Here is a 17,850-nt window from a genome sequence, read left to right as displayed (position 1 = left end):
TGCACTGTTTCGATCTCAACCTGCCCATTTTCTTACTTTTACTCTTCTGACTCCCTCCCCTCCCCTCTCCCAGGGTGAAAGCTGCTTTTGCTGGCTCTGTCTCCTGCAGTACCCAACCATCCTGGTTAACAGCTTGCTGTCACAAGGTTTGCAGGCTATGGAGGAGCTGCAGTGACAGCCAGCATGACATTTACTTTTTGTGCTTCACTGCTGCAAGGGGCAGCATGGAAAAGGAGCTAGTTCATGCAGGGACACATGGAGCTCAGGGTGGCAACCCTCCTTCCTAAGGTGGCCCCTCACTGCTGCAGCTCTGCCTGGGCAGAAAGCTGAGGTTTGTTTGAGCACCACTATGTGCTCTGGCATGGACAAAGTGGCCCTTAGACAAAGGTTGTTCTCTCTACATAAATAAGCCTGCAAAGTGGATTCATTCTGTAGCAAGTAAAACCACTCCACCTCAATTACTCCCACTTATTCCAGAGGAAACACAGCAACAGAGGAGGAGGAATAGGCTGAGGCTGATGCTGTAAGAAGTGGTCTGTACAGTTCAAACTGATATGGTTTTAGAGAGTGCTGCTAAAGCTAAGCTAGACCAAGTCATCTATCCCTGAAGAAGAGAGAGCTTGGAGAGTGACCTCGAAATTGGAAGCTGCCATCAACCTAAATTCAGTGCCTGCAGGTGAATTCTGCACTTGTCTATCCAGAACAATTCTAACTCAATAGTAGCTCTCCTGTTTCCTAAGCTACTGCAAATACCTCCCTTTGAAGCTGCGGAAATATTATCAGAGTCCACTGCAAATCTGTGAGGAAAGGCTGAGCTGAACTCTCCTATTAGCTGGATAGGAAAGAAACACAAGGGGTAGAAACACGGGCTGCCTACTGATGCCTGCAATCTCATGCAATCTCTTAATATGGTTTTATTTGTCATATCTGAGCTCATTTTCTCAGCAGATACCTTTAATGTTACATTAAAGAGACATTAGTTACAAAAGAGGCCAGGGATGTGAATGAGCAATGGGTTGCCTTATGCCACTCATACAGTGGTGCAGAACACCACAAAGATGCCCATAAACAGAAACCTTTTCAGTATTTGAAATAATACAGGAGAGCTTTTCTCTTGAGTGGGAAACACAGCCTTAGAATGATGTGCTAGTTCTTAAGGATTTTATATTTTTCAATAACACAATAGCATCAAAGGAATTGATAGCAACTAATTTGTTTGATTTGCAACTGGATTATTTTTACGGGCACACACCAAGGAAAATAGCTTTTAGGGATCAGTTTCCTGATGAGATTTCACTAGAGCTATTAAGTATTATTTGCTGTTTGAGATAGTATCATCAGAGCCACCATTTCTATATGAAGATCTTGCAGGAAAGAACCAATTCTGATTGCAAAAAGAAGTAGAAGAGGTTTTTGATATTGATAAGTTTAGGTGTGCATGAGTACCTGCTTTTCCAAGTGTTTTCTTTTCTTAGGCATGAAAACTGGAGTCTGCAGATTTCAAGTGGATGAATGTAAACACTCAGTGATAAACAAGTGAGAACAGCAGAGATGCAAATTTTGCATGTGAACCCATTCCACGTTTAAATACCATGGGACTCAAATCATAAGCACTTACAATGAGAACAGGTCAGCAAGATAGTTCAGAGAACATCTATTCCCATGAGCTACAGGGAAGTTTTTGTGTTTGCATGTTTACTTGTTTGTTTTTTTGAGAACCTCATTACAGGGAAACATAAGTTACAACTTCCTTACTGGTTATTAGAGAGCAACAAAGGGCATATCTGTTCTCTGTTCAATGATCCATGCAACCAGAGCAATATCCACAGCAAGCAAACTCACACTGTAAGAAGCTGAAATGGCCAGTACAGCAAATATTTTTAAATGAATACATTTAAGGCTGAATCAAGGTGACCTATGAAGCCTGGTCCATAACACTTTCTCTTGGGAAATAAAAACCCAAAACCCCAAATCCTAACACAAATGCTAACCCTGATCCTAATCCTAATGTCACCCTAACCCCTGATCCGAACCCAATCTCTAACCCTAGCAGGCAATCCCAGTGTTTCTGGTGCAGATGAGAGGCTGCCCAGGGGTTGTAATAGCCACCAAGACCTTTCTATGCTGCCACTTTTGTCTGTGAGCAAAAAAAGAAACGTATTGGATTTTCAAGGTGGAATCCAAATTTCGACAGTGGGCTCCTGGAAGACAATGGCAGTTCTTTTCCACGGGCAGGAAAGTATGGAGCCCCAGTGTCCCAGGTGAATAAATGTTTCCATATAAGTTATAGCTATAATTTTTATATGGTAAATGGGAAATTCTAGGGCTATACTGAGTTTATACAGACTATAAAACATGAAAACAGTGCTCAGTGCTCTTAATGAAGAAACCAGAAAGAATGCTAAATTTTTGTTTTCTTCTGTTCCTATATGCAACACATCAAGAAGACCACTTTCCCCAATTTTTACCAAAAAAGATCTGTCATTTCTAGAAACAAAAAGTAACTGATCATGGCTCCAAGGTCTCCAGCACTAGGAATGAGCAAGTGTTCTCATTGCTGAAGTCTTTTTGTAGTAAATTTTTGCAGCCTGGCTGGAGGCTGCTCACCTGTTTTACATATGCAGAGGAAATTATACCCTGCAGCACTCATCCTCCACCGTCTGAGCCCTGGCAAGGTACAATGTGAAGATTTGAGATTCATTAGGCCATGGATGCAAATAGGGGCTCATGTAGAAAGATATCCAGGAGTGGTGGTAGCATGTAAAACTTGAGAGTAGGATCACAGGAATTGCTACTCTTCAAGCACAGAGCAACTGTCTTTGCAGAGGGTAAATCTCATTTTGCAGGAGACAGACTTCCTCGAGGGGCTTTACAAGGCTGTGAAGTACAACCCTGCAGCATCAACACTTTCGACTCTATCACAAGCTTCAACTTCAGACTTCCAAGAGAAAACCGTATTTCAGCCTGTCTTAATGAATTGGACATATGCATACCATACAGAAATCTAATAAATCCCAACCAAGCAGTGAGAAGAGTATGAAACACATGTAACAGGCATCAGTGACATCTCTCAATATGCTGCTGAAAAGCTCAGGCACTGCAGTAGTGGGCATGGAATCAGGCAGAGCTCTGAGACAAGAGGCGACCCCAGAATTTCACTTCTGTGGAGGAGATGAAAAACATAGCAACACTCACCTGAATCTTTTCAGCCAGGTTTGGAGGAAAATGGAGATATCCGTGTGGAAATCATTCTGCAACATTTTCCTTCTATGATTTTCAACCTTTGTGGCTTCCCATGCAGATGTAAAGGACAAAGACAACACCATCCTATTAAAAAAAAGGACCATATATTAAATATTGAGCACTGTAATCTCGTATTTTTTTCCACTTTTTGAACTCCACATAGTTCAGCTAAAGATTTGATTTCTTTATGATCCATGCTTGTTTACTTCTATTAGCAGTTATGGCCCCATAGCACTCATGAACAACTGTCCCAAAACTTCATTAATCAAGGATGAATTGGTATAAACCAGGAATTTTCTGCTGGATCATGGACAATGATTTATAGAACAGTTAAGAGGCCTCTTGATCTCAGCCTCTGGTTACCAGAAGAGAACAATTGAAACACAGTGTTTGAGAAGCACCTGCTGCACCCTACAAGTATCATAGTTTAGGGCACTCATGATGTAGAAGGGTGAAATTCATTAACATAAATATTTTTAAATGCCTTTCATACCATTGTGTGATTCTAGCCAGAAAAAAATCCAAACCAAAACTACCACAGAATAATGGGTTAGCATCATTACTCCTTACTGCTTTTAGCTCCATGGAGACATTATTTACACTGCCAACATTACTGTCTTCTCAGAGATGGGTGGCTACAACCTAGAGGATGTTAAGTCTACAGCATTTTGGGTCCGTCCCATCCCACTTTGTAACCTTTTCCCCCTCTTGTGCTAACAGTGACAGTGCTGGCACCAAGTCTGATGCAAGATGCCAAAAGAGGAAGCTTACTGCACCTGTACAACTCTCCACCATGGAGGGTTTCCCAGGCTAACCCCAAAATTTCAAGGAGGGATATGTACAGGAAAAGAGACACTTAAAATTTCCCTTATGAGGTAATGGCCCTTTTGCTCCTATTTTTCCCCCCCCAACATTTAAGAAGTAAAGATGCTTATGTCTTTAGTATTATCTAGCAATGGATAACCAATACTACTCTTTTGTACAATTCTGTTTGCTTAAATCTCCATGCATTGTCTCCATGTGTGAATACACACACACACAAACACAACACTAAGCTTTTACTCTGATGTGTGCTAGCTAAAAACATCACAACTGCCACTGCTTTGGGACCTTCAATTCTCTTTCCTTTCCACATCTTCCCATTTGCCTCCAGGCACTCTGTAACAAATCTCTTTAGAACTTCATCTATCCCTCAGATATTCTGCAAGTGTTTTACCTGTACACAAATTTGTTCTCTCCTCTACTTTGTGGGATTAAAAAAAACAACAAAACCCTCCATGTTTTGTTCAGTACATGCCCAAAACCTCACTTTATTCTTATGTTGGCAACAGTTTCCTTGAAGAGATCTGCCTTGAAGAGATCTAGAAAGGTGAAAAAACCTTTCTAGAAACAACAATTAGCAACTGCATTAAAAAATTAAGAGACTACAAAAAACAACAAAGTACTTGGATTCTGAAAGAAATCCCAAATACAGAACTCCATTCACTGCTAAATCTCAAGCTCACCAAAATAATGATGGAGGACAAAAAAAAAATGACATTGTGAACTGGAAAAAATTATACAGACACTGAAAACCAGTCATGATCCCCCTAATTTTCCAGTCATCCTGATTATTATAATCTACACCTCCACAGTCTTCTTCCACTAATGCATTATCAGGCACAGGAGTTTATTTTGGAACACAGCTGTTGTGTTAATTGACCCTAACAGATAATGTGATCACTGGTGCTTCTTAGACACTACCTACAGAACACCATGAGGAAATGAAAGCAGGTATGGTACAATTTATTTTTTACCTCTGCAAAATGATTGCTATAAGCTGGAAAAAAAAATGTTTTGGAGAATGCTGTTAATAAACATCTTAACCTGTAGACAGTTGTCATGCAGAAAAATTGATTATTCTGCTGGAACTGCACAGATGAACACACATAGAGGAAGAAAGAATAGGCTACAATTATTGCACAGGCTTGGATAAAAAATATGTCTTCAACAAATATGAATACCTCAACCTACAGCCTGGCTTTGAAGGTTTGCAAGATCATTCATTGCTGGTTTTACAAACAGAAAACAATTGTTGTAGGGTGGAAATCAGACTGAACATAACATAGGACATATTACAAGACTGAAAATAGCTTTGCACTTCGATATTTTCCATGGATAATAAAGACAGGTAATGGATTGTGACTGACATATTTGTGACCTCTAAAAGTTTGCAAGAAGCTCTTAAGACCAAGGGAGCATTCTTCTCTGTATAGTATCATAGAAATTTCTTCATTTTTGTTAACTAGCTCTCTGTTCATGAAATCTAAAAGAAAAACTAGGTAGACAAGGGCAGGAAAATCAGTGATTTAATGGCAAAGTCTCAATAAAACTTCTGCATGCATGATCTGTCACTGTTTGCTTTGTATATGCCATGGATTTTTTTTTTGCAATAGGAAAAACTGATCCAGAAAAAACCCAAAAGACTACAGAAGGTAATATTTGTTGCTAGAATGCCCCAGATTCTGTATGCAGCTTTGAATTTTGATATTTATGTTTGCCTTTGCAGAGGAGTCAATTAAAATTAAGGTGTTTAACAGGATAATGAGAAAGAGTGGTAGCAAGGGAGAAGAGAGCATATGTTAATTTATTTAAAATAATATTATGAAGTGTTGAACATATTTAAAACAGTGAGGCACATATTCACCATATAATTTAATTAACACTTCCAGTAGATACCCTAAATGTTTCTAATGCACATTTTCTCTTCCATACAGTTATAAATAGTGTGCTTATTTATAGCAGCAAACTGACCAGAAGATGGCCCCATAGTGAATACAATGCAACTTAAAATTCACTCAAGGGAATAGGCTGATGTCAAAAAGTGTAAGCTCTATTTATCAATCCTGAAAAGTACATTAGGCTGGGTCTCTCTGAAGGGGTGAAGTATTTGTCATTGTAGCACTCCAAATTATTTTAAAATTCATTATGAAATTGAACAGATACAGAAATAACCCCCCATCTACTTTGTTACCTTAAACTTTAAAACCAGAATAACTAATACAAGTGAAAATCTGACACAGCCATGTTGTGTGTTTGAAAATTGGCTTTCCCCAGGAAAACAAAACTCAGTTTTAGGAGCTGACCCAATGACTGCTGATGAAACCCATAAAAAAACTCCTGGTAAATTTACAAGAATTTTGCTTCATGCTTTCCTGCTGGGTGTCCTCAGAACAGCAGAGTCACAAACTTGTGCCTTCATTTCTGCTGCAATTCACTGGAAAGAACCAGAAACCATTTCACAGCATTTACAAAGCTGCTTCTTCCTTTACAACTACTGTCCTCTGCTTTGTTATCACCAGTGAATACAGACACTCATTCTGAGCTGGAATGACACGTGCCATGGCTGTTCAAGCTTTGTTCATGTGCAGGACATTTTTCTTAGCACAATAGTGTGATGTTGTCAGAAATAGGAGATATAATAATCCATGAGATACAGTAGCTTTATATTTCTGGTAGATGAAACTGTTAACTAAAACAGCAGGATGTTTTTTGGTTTTTTTCCCAAAAGCAGAGGATTAAAATAAAAAAAAAAAAAAGAAGAAAAAATTGAACAGAACAGTTTAAAATGACTGGAATAGATTATGGTACTCTTTACACCACAACTCCTTAAAGCCCTTTCTTGAAATTAAATTGTCATGCTGGGGTATAGTGTGACTTATCCTGAATATTAATAATGTTTATCACTGTACCACTTTATAGATACAGGCAGAGCAGGGAAGAGGGCTCATCTGGAGAAGTTTCAAAGCAACAAGGAGATGACTCCTTACAGCTGATGAAAGCCAATGGAAAGGTGGATTTAATTCCATCACATAATTTGTGTTTTACAGAGATGAAGTGCACAGGCTGAATGGTACAAGTGCTCATGAGCCATGACAGGTTAGGACAGACATGCTGGTACCAGGTTACAGGCATGTTGGCCATGGGGAGAACATGAGCTGATTGACAGGAATACAATTTGGGATGGGGCAAGTCAGAGTAGAGGGAGATATTTGTTTGGACAGGGGGATATTTTCTTGTTGGATTCTGACAGTCAATATAAGGTTCCCTTCAAATTATCATGTTACTCTTAATGACAATTGAGGATTTAAAAAAAAAATTTACTGTGAGACAATAATTAAGATTTGTCTTTTTCACACACACATCTGGACCAAGCACACAAGATCTGAAGAGCCCATTTCAGCAACACTGGGAAAAGGCAAGGCAAAATTTTATCTTACTCTGGGGGAAAACACCCCATTGAAATCTCCACAAGCTCTTTAGTCCCCAGTTCTATAAACTCCAGAGGGTAGCTGTGGACCTCCATTGAAGCCACTGGCCATTGGACAATTAGAAACAAATGTTTTCTTGAAGACTTGCATTTTAACTCCATCCCCATACTTCAAGTATTGAAGCAAAGGTAATTAAGATTAATAGAATGAAGAGTTTCTACAATTAAGATATACTCTAGACAGGCAATAGCATAATGATTATTCAAACAAGGAAGAAGTGTGCATCAATAATTATAACTTGAACCATTAATTTTAATTCAAAATTGGCAATATTAAACTTGCAGTACTCGCTGGGGGCACAAGGAATAACACCCTGCTGTCTAGACAAAAATTCTCCCTGAAGGAAGACTGTGATTCACCCCACAGCTTTTGATCAACACATCCCAAGTGTAAGCAAATGTTTCCTGAAATAGAAAATTCTTATCACTTGTCACAGCATAATTGCAGTTGTTCTGATTTCAGATGACAACAGTACCTGCCTCAAAATTGCCAAAGTCCATATCCCACACAGCTGGTATGGTACAGTCTAGTGGCTGCTGCTGCAATTACCTAAAATACTCCATTACCACCCAATAGCTCAGACCCTATTTTTACAGGTGCCCTTTACCCTGTCACATCAGAGAAAAATATCATTTTTTGCTCCATGGTTCAGCACAGAAGGATAACTCTAAAGACACAGGTGAGTAGGGGCAATACCCAGAGCAGACCTTTGGAGTGCAGAGGGTTTTGGGTTACCTGCTCCACTCCATACTTGGCCTTCCTGTTTCAGGTTTCAAGAGTAGAATATGAGGAAACAACCATACTCTTGCAGAAGATTACAGGCATTTTAAAGGAAAAAAAATCTGACATCCGAGACATGCATTTGGAAGAAGAGAAATCTTTTTTCAGAGTTACTATAGTCCTCAGCACTCAGATGTTTCCCAGAGCTGGTTGCCGCCATTTTGGATACCAGTCCTTCTGGAGGAAAGGGCTATTGTCAAAAGCTCCACAATTTCTTTTTGAGTGAAAATTCAGATTACAATTCCCCTTTGACATGAATTTTAGAAAAAGCAGCCTTAAATAGCCAGCAGGAAGAAAGAGTTAATTTTCTTAGAATGAAGGAGAGTTCAGAAGTCCCCATTATGCTATGCCATATTTATAAGGAGTAGCACAAGAGGACTAAAAGAATCACATGGGTAAAATTACAGAATTTTAGACTGCCAAACTGTCAGATTAAAATCATCTTGCTGTAGTTGACTGTGAATGTTTTTCCCTGCTCACACGCCTCTAGCTCAAGAGAGGAAGCCTGACTTCCATATATTAACTGATAATTCTCCACACTCTTTTCCGTGATGCTAAAGAAAAGACCCATACCTTCAGAAACTTGAAAGGGAGTTTTGAAGGAGAAAGATGAAGACACAAAATGAAAAGATATTTGAAAGATGAAATTACCATTTAAAGATGTCAAAGAGTGATGTAAAGTGAGTTTCTCAATTTCTTTATGAAGCAGTCAATAAGATCAGCTTCACGTTTTCTTCCTTTGATTATTTGAAATATGGATTTTTTTCCCCCTGTGATACAAGTGTTAATTTTAGGGTTCATTTAAAATTCATAAACTGAAAATGGTAATATTTGGGGGTTTTATACTCATGCAAAGAATAATTTTGAGCAGTTCAGACAGGCTCAGACTTTATTCATGAGATGCAACTAGAATTTTTATTCATTCATTCACACATCAGTACTCATAGACACTACACTTAATCTGCCACTGCCACACCTACAGTCATCACTCAACTTTTTGTGGTTATGTTTTCCTCCAAATACTAGGTGGCAACGATGGTTTTGTGCTTTTTATTAGCATTTCTCGAAATATATTTGTTGTCGTATATTTGTTCTTCAAATTATGTGATTTGAGCTGAATTTAAATGGAGGGCACAGTTACCCTTGGATGTAGATTTGAAGCAATGCCAAAATAGCTGCAACAGCAAGCAGGAGTTTCAAAAGCTCCAGGTGAAAAGAGCATATCCAGCTCAAATTTTTGGAAGTAATCTCACATATGTAATTTAAAACCATAACACCCAACCAACAACAAAAAAAAGAGAACACCACCAAACGAACAAAAACTTTGAATCAGCTTTGTCTGTGATTTGTGGCCATTATTTGATGCCCATTTCTTTATGCTACATGCACCCTGTCTCTGGTTTGTGCCTGGTGGTGCTGAAAATGTGTAACACCAACAGACAACTGCAGTTGGAGAAGACAAACAGGCCTCCAGCATCAGAAGAAGCTGCACCCCCAGAGACAAAAGCCTAACTCATTCCTGCTTCATTGACAGAGCTGAGGGACTTCCCTTCCTTTGTCCCCCAAATCCCTCCATGAAATGACATCATGGTAGTATTTTCTTCCACAAAAGCAGTGTAAAACTTTCCCTGTGACTCATCAGCATAGCTTTCTTTCTGAATTTCACTTTTCAAAGCAATGCTTCTGCAAGTCTTCACTAAAAATAGAGAAATCAAAACGAGTTACTGATAGCTTTAAAAGAGGTCATTCAACCATACCTAACTAACTTTTTTAATGAAGTGTTGAGTAGTGGGCAGATTACAAGAAGATGGGCAGAGCAGGTAGAGCATAGCATTAGAGATGCTAAGAGAAACTTTGAAAGTAGAAGTTGAAAGCCATGCAAAATACAACACTTTTAGCTTTACTACAAATTAAGATATCAAGGGAGGGGAAAATGAGGACATTATGGGCCATAATGATAAACTGAGTCACTTAGGGTGACAAAATACCTGGACTATTACATTATTGCATTCTCAATGCATTTGCAAAAGGGAATTATAAAAGGTGGTCTTTAACCCTGTAGCAGATCTATAGTTACATAAGGCTACAAATAGCAGGATGGGATTTTACTGCAACAAACCTCCCAATTAAATATGTGCCAGAAACCTAACACATTCTACCTGCCTCTGATGAGAAGCAGCAATAAAATCTTCGTATTTTACTCTTGCATTATTACTCTCTATTAAGCTGTATTTCTGCTGGTCTCTGATGTAAGGAGACACATACATTGTGCTATGTCAGGTCATGTCAAGTCCCATCAAGTCCCATGTTGTAACACAGCCTGATGTAGCCTGACATGGTGCATATTAGTGCCAATGGAAAAAGTCTAAATGCCAAGCCATTTCCAATGAATACACTCCGTGTGCTGGTGAACAGCAAGACCCAGATGGGGATTTATCCTGCAGCTCTGCAAAAATACCAGTCCCGAAAAGTTGTGGAGTTTCAGGGAGAGATGGGGAAATAATTTCATAGAGCACATCTTGCAGAAGCAGACATCTATTGGCATTCATGTCCAGAGTTATTAAGCATGATGTAGAGACTCTATGAATTAGGAAAACTTAATTATCTTGGATGAATTTATTTCCGAGACTGTTAAAATAATCCTGTGTTAAAATTATCCCTGCAATAAATGTGGCCATGGAAACAGCTGTATTTAAGCTCAAAAGGCACTTTCTCTTCTCCTCCACCCCTGTTTCTGTTACTCATTTCTTTGGTCCATTAGCACCAAGGATTTGTTTGGATACATCCTAGTGACAATCTTCAGTGATATAGACTGTGTTTGGGTATGGCATTTTAACTTCATCTACCTTGGTGCAGCCTACCCAAAATCTAGCCCGAGGAGCTGAACTGATTCAGTCTCTTTCCACATTCACATTTCTGAGAGGTGCCTTCTTCTTTCTACGTGACAGCATCAGGTTCAGATGGAAAGAAGAGCACCAAGAAGTGAAAAGCATGCCAGGGGAGGGAAGCAGCTGAACAACAGATCAACCTGGGAAGCATCTGTGCTCACTGGCCCTGTCAGTGTGTGTACAGGCAATTAGAGTAACACTGATGCTCTTCTCATCCTGCAAAAACTCCAACACATGCACCTGAATTGGCAAGTCTTGGAAAAGGCATCCCCCATTCCTCATTGGAGCAGTTTGATAAAGGACTTGGCTATGTCCCATCACTTTCAATCATGTCCTTCGTGTCTTATGGAGACAAACAGCTGTGCAGGGACAGGGCAGGAGCATTCCATCACATCTATCCTTTGCTCAACTACTGCCTCCTTTGGGAAACACCACAGCAATTAATAGCCATGTGGATGGGACATTTGGAACTGCAGAAGGCAATTTGCTGAAGGGTAATACAGGACCTTCTGTGATTCAAAAGTGCCCCACCTCAGTTTTTGCACATCCACATAAGGCAAACCCCTTGTGCTGTTTGGCTGCACAATATTTATATATGAGAACTTTGCCATTTAGGTGTTTTATGATGACTTAGAGGTGCAGTGAAGAAACAAAGAGATCAAAACTCATCAAGCTGATCACTTCCATGACACTGTGGGATTGGAATATGTATCACTTGGAGAATCACAGACAGGTGGAGAACCTTGGCAGGTGCAAGGCTGCAGTCCTCTCAAAGACTGTTCACAACATTTCAAAGAGAAAGTGATAGCCAAAATACACTGCACAGAGGCTTTCTTCTCATCCATATTAAGTTGCCTGACAAGGTTTCACCAAATTGTTTTTTTCACAGAGCATTCAAAGAGGAGAATATGTTGTCCTTAACTTTGCCATGAACAGAATTCAACCAACTACTTCGATAATGCTTTAAATGTTTAAATAGTATTGCTAAGAAGATTTTCATCTCAGGGCAATCATCTGCTCCTTACAAGAACTTGCTCATGCTTAAGGAAACACCTTTCCCAGCCACTTTTCAAGAATCAGTTGGAAAGGGCCAAAGGTGAATTTTGGCATGAATGATGACTTATCCACACAAAATAGTTTAAATGCAAGTAATATATTCCTGTCACCCAGACAGCTGACAAAAATGTCAGTAGCCTTTATCAATTGTTTCAGCTCCTCCTGTCAGCTGCCATCAATCTTTGAAATAAACACTATAAATAAAACTGCATAGGCAAATGGCTGCCAAATAAACCATGGGTTAAGCACTCTTCACCTATTATGCAATTTGGTGCCAATGGTGGTTTTGATCAGAAGCCCAAGTGCAGACTGAATACGGAGCTTCAGCCGGAGAGGAGGAAAGGCTCATTGTGATAAATATACACAGGCATTCTTCTCATATGCTCAGAAGGAAGGCATGCCTGGGCCACCTCGGTCTTACTGTTCCAGTGCCCAGCCACCCTCTGGGTGAAGAACTTTTCTCTAGTATCCAACCTAAGCCTCCTTTGACACAGCTTGAGGCCATTCCTTTGGGTTCTGTCACTGATCAACACAGATAAGAGGTCGGTGCTGCACCTGCTCTGCCCCTCATGAGGAAGTTATAGACTACGATGACATCAGCAGCTCTATGAGGATTCTTGGATAAATTCCATCAGGCCCCATGGATTTGTATGGATCCAGCTGGAGCAACAGATGCTGCACAGTTTAAGTGTTGACTGGGAGATGGTCATTCTCACAGTCAAGGTCCTCCTCAAGCTCAAAGGGGCACTGAGACACCCTTGGTCCAAAGCATGCATTAAACACCTCTGCCTTTATCCCTGTCCTGTTTGTGAGGTGACCATCCTTATCCTGTAGTGGGCTGATGTTATTTTTACAATGCCTATTGCCATAAATGTATTTGAAAAAACTCTGTATTGTCCCTTCAAGAAGCTACCAGACTCCTGGCACTGCCCACCTGATGCCCCAGTCCCACCTGCAGACCCTCAAAGCCAGCAGCCTGGGCCTCCATTCCAACCCTTCTGCCCCACCAAGAGTTCCCACCACACCAGGAATACCTGCTTCAAGCTTTCCTTTTTGTAATCACCCCCAGGGGAAGATCCAAGGGTGAGGACTGCCCCTGAAAGATGCAGAGGCCAATTCCATTTGCCCAGAGAGCCCCACTTGTGCTTTGGAGGAGCAAGGGAGATCAGCATTTCACATATGGTAGGTCAAGGTGGGAATTAATGGTGGGGAAAAATATTATAAAGGTGTCTTTTTGAGGTTTCTTATTTTTAAACCTCTAGGAAAGGTGACGTAGGAAAAAGGTGAGGACATCACTCTCAAGAATATGAGAAAGTAGATGAAGATTAGTTTGTATTAGGCTGCAATGCCTCCAATAGAAGCATTTTCTGACTATACACTGATATGTATCAGCAGCCATCATCAGCTGCTTTCCTAATTCTTTATAGACAAACCTTGTCACAGAAAAAAAAACCCACCTGTTCTTCCTGTCTCATCTGCTGTCTTTCTTTCCATTGTGATGTAGTCAGCACAAGGGGACTCAAAGCAAACAAACAAACAAAAAAAAGGAATAGCACCTCCTTTCCAAAACAAGGTGGTAGTAATATTATTATTGCTAAGGTACAGAACAACAGGGTAGCAATATTATTATTGCTAAGGTATAGAAGTAGATTGCCAGCTTGTTTGCAGAAAGCAAATATTGAGTGCAGATTGCTACCCTCTTCCTCATTTCAAATCCCATGTATGTGTTTTTCCACCTTGGAAGATATTATCTAGTTATTGGCCAAAATGCCAATTGTCTTTTAAATCCTTGGAGAAGTCATTGCACAGCTCCCAGCCTAAGTAATAAAAATATCCCAAGGAGTATGACAAGGATCTATTGTTAGTGGGGATTGATTTAGCAGTGCAGAAACCCTGCGATAAAGAGTCTTAATATCCAACCTAATATTATAAGGATTACCAAACCAAACTGATTCCTGAGGCTTCCCCTCACCCTTTGTCTTTTCAGGCTGTGTCTGTAACGCATTGGGAGCCATTAAATTTCAATGGCCCTTGAATTTCAAAGTGGCATTGCACAATTGTCCAGCTGAAGTTGGAGGTTGCAAGAGTCAAAAGAAACAATGGATTTCCCTGGGATGATTAGGTCTCAGATGTTAGGAAGGATGAATAATACTCAGCCCTCACATCTTAACCTCAGGAGGGTTAAGTACATTATGATCCCTGGCTGTCTCAGATGAGAAGTCCACTAAACACACTCTTGAAGGTGACTCCACCTATGGGCTGGAGAGAGGGAGTTTGAAGGCTGTTCACTGAATTATGTTTTTATTTCCTGTGAATACTGTGAAATCAAGGCCAAGAGTGAGAGTGATGGAAATCAGGAAACTCTATCCACTTAAACTGGTTTGGAAGTATTTTCCAAAGTCCAGATGTGAGTATAGTGCAAACTCTTTCCATACACCAGGTGGGGCAGTGAGCAGTACCAAGCACTGGAGATTACTGCAACCCAGAAAGTCCCTAAACAACAGGGATGGCAGAAGTGCATGGTGTGCTGTGCAGCAGAGCTGCCTTTTGGTGTGCTCACAGCTACAGGACAAGGATTCCTGTGAGTCCTGGGGCTCTGCTCGAGGATGAGACAAAGAATGTTGTGCAATCTTTAAATAATGAAATGAAAACTGATAATGAAAGGGCAGCAAACGTGACACTAAAATTGTTTCAGCTCCATCACGTGAGGGTAAGTGCACTGCAAGCTAGGAGGAGGATCAGGACAGCAGTGGGTGCTTCAAAGTTGGAGAGATGTGGAAGATAACCCCTGTGGAACCAGAGAGCCTTACAGAAACACAAATGATCCAGCAGATTCCTAAGCTCAAACATGTCTTGGGAAGGATGCAGTCCCTGGAGAGGTTACAACTGCTCTTAGGCATTATACTACCTGGGCTCTCTGGACATAACTAATCTGGTCCTTTTGGCAGTTTATAACCCCCATGGAACCCAGCATCTGCTCCAAAGACTGAAATATTCCAACACAATTCACAGAGAGTTTTATGGCAAGTCCACTTCCAACCTGTGCTTGGTGCAGTTGATGAGACTAAGCCAGGAGGGCTTGGAAAACACACAGTGCCTGGAAATGCTTACCTGTGAGCCCTGAACTCACACAGGCACACTTCTGGTGCCCCTGATGGCTGTCATGTACAGAGACAGCCATCAGGCAGAAGTGACACCGTGTTGCCCTTGCTGGAGCTGTGCCTGGCTTGCTTTCATAACATCATTTTGGCATGATTCTTTCAGCACATCTAAGTGCAGATTTAGAGAGGAGACCCAATGTGCATCTTCTGGTCTAGGAAAAAGCCAAATTCCCTTTTCCATGGATGAGTTCTCTGATTATTATTATTATTTCCATCTTTTGCCTGTAAAAATCAGAGTAAAATCCTGGTCCCTTGGAAACCAGGGGCAGAATTTCCTCTGATGTCACCATGGTCAAGATTACCCCTGCGTTTTTCCAGATGTTTTATGCTCCAAACTTGCCATCTTCATTCCCTCAATCTTACCATATTGCATTTGACAGAGATTTCCCCCAGTGTCCTGATCACAAATCATCATTCTGTATCCTAGAACCTGTTTGTAAATGAAGCTGCCTGACATGGATTGCATATTGTGCCACGTTATTTATGTCAGGTCAAAAGTTGCTGTGGGAATTGCTAATTGAAAGCACAGCCAGTGTCTGTTTTTCCCTCTAGGCAGACTGGCAGGCAACATAAAATTGAAAAGAGACAAGTCTCACATATCAATTCTTTCCTTCTTTTAAAAAAAAAACTTCTCCAGCTCGCTGGCTTCTTGCATTCCCTTCTACAGAACATTACCATCATACAGTCCCAATGACACTTGTCCCTGTGTTTTGGGAGCACAGAGTGACCAGTGTGCCACAGCCTCTCAGCAATTCCACAAGAAAGGCAAAAGGTCAAATCCAAAGCTCCAGGACAGAGGAAATGGGTGCTACACACATCTGGCACTTGCAGCTGCCTGAACAGGAGGAGGGAGAACCTTGGTTTCCAGATGTGCACCTCAAATGCTATGGTTTTCCTGAATGTATAGAAACAGACTTCTCCATTTGGAGAAGGATCATGGTTCAGATTACCATCAAGATGAGAGTACAATGTTTCTTGTCAAAAAGTTGACTGGTGTTCCACACTAATGCTTCCTTTTTATGAGTGTATTGAATTGGCAGTGAGATTTGGGAATACCAAAAAGGGAAAAGGCTCATTTTTCCAAAGAAAAATTGAGCTTCTGATACAAAACATTATTCAGACCTAGTGCTCAGCTTCCATCAGGACCATCAAAATTAATTATTTCCTGTTACCTGCAATGGGTTTACACTGAATGCCAGAGAGAATTCAAATAGTTTACATAAGCAAGCCACCTGGAAGGTATACAATTCCTCCATATGCTTTTAATGGAATGGGATAAATAAAAGCTTTGAGCTGACAAACATTTTTATGATTGGAGTTTTCATTATTAAAAGGAAAATGGTTAAGAAATAGTATTTGTAATTTTTTTTGCCATAATATTGTCTCTCCCCATGTTTTTAATTGAATTCCAAAAAATTAAGGACTTAATCTAATAACTAAACAAATCTTTGTATGTTTATCAGACAAGCTGTATTCATCACTTACTAAGTGTACAATTAAAATACATAAATTTTTAATTTTTATTGCACTTAATTGGTAAGGTCAATGCCGATTATAGTACAGCAATACTTTAACTATAACTTAAAGTTTTATCTCCTGCATTATTTTCATTAAGGTTTTAAATGAAATCATTATTAAAGAATAAAGAAAATTGTCAGCAAACCAAGCAGGCAGTGTCTGTTATTATTGTTAAATGCACTTCAGGGAAATTGTTCCTATAGATTCAGCTGCTATAGTAATTTTCAGATGAGGGAAAAGGGGTCTGGAAAATTCCCCACAACACTTAATATATAGCTGTTGGATCTAATATCTGATTTAATGTGAAAGACAAAAAAAAAATAACAAGACAAAATCCATTCTCACCTTCCAGTCAGCATAATTGGTGATCTTAAGGGAAAGGGAAAATATGTACCTGACATGGAGAAGGTTATAGACTATGACAGCTTTAATCTGTTATTTTATTTCTCTCAGAAATGTTTCATTTACACTTGTAAATAAAAAATATTAATGGTTTTGCTCAAAGTTTAGGGCCAGTGAAAAGTTGACAGGCAGCAGAGAGAGAGTCTTGGACCATGCCCAAGACAGGAAAAAGACAATAATGACTTGAAATCACTCCAGCCAGACATGATACTTATTCCAAGATCAGGAAACTGTGTGCACATCATTAAATATGCATATTAGTTAGTTAAATGAAGGTTGGGAATAAGACCTAGAGCTAGACAGGACCTGTGGAGCCAGGACTCAAGCAGATGTCACTGCATCGATTATACTTTGGAAATATGTCAAGCTCTATTAAAAATTAAATTAAATTAAGGAAAGCTCAACAGGTTGCCCAAGTATAATGACAGTAGCAATGCCTGTCCAAATGTGCATGTGCCTGAAGCCACAGTGCCCAAAGTGCTCCTGGGACAG

At 40.0% G+C, this 17,850-nt stretch overlaps 1 protein-coding gene across 1 annotated transcript in view; it reads right to left on the bottom strand.

Moving 5' to 3' along the window:
* FSHR (follicle stimulating hormone receptor) overlaps window positions 1-3,323 on the bottom strand; it is a 137,733-nt gene extending 134,410 nt beyond the window's left edge. Inside the window, exon 1 of the mRNA XM_085054575.1 lies at window positions 3,196-3,323. Coding sequence (XP_084910701.1) covers window positions 3,196-3,260 — 65 coding nt within the window. The 5' untranslated portion in view covers window positions 3,261-3,323. The remainder of the gene's footprint in view (window positions 1-3,195) is intronic.
* Window positions 3,324-17,850: the final 14,527 nt, after the last annotated feature.

Source organism: Lichenostomus cassidix, chromosome 3 (assembly GCF_008360975.1).
Source record: "Lichenostomus cassidix isolate B80296 chromosome 3, HeHo_3.0, whole genome shotgun sequence".
In the NCBI taxonomy this organism is placed as follows: Eukaryota; Metazoa; Chordata; class Aves; order Passeriformes; family Meliphagidae; genus Lichenostomus; species Lichenostomus cassidix.
Note: the sequence above shows the minus strand (reverse complement) of the source record. Positions and strands in the feature narration are given on the sequence as shown.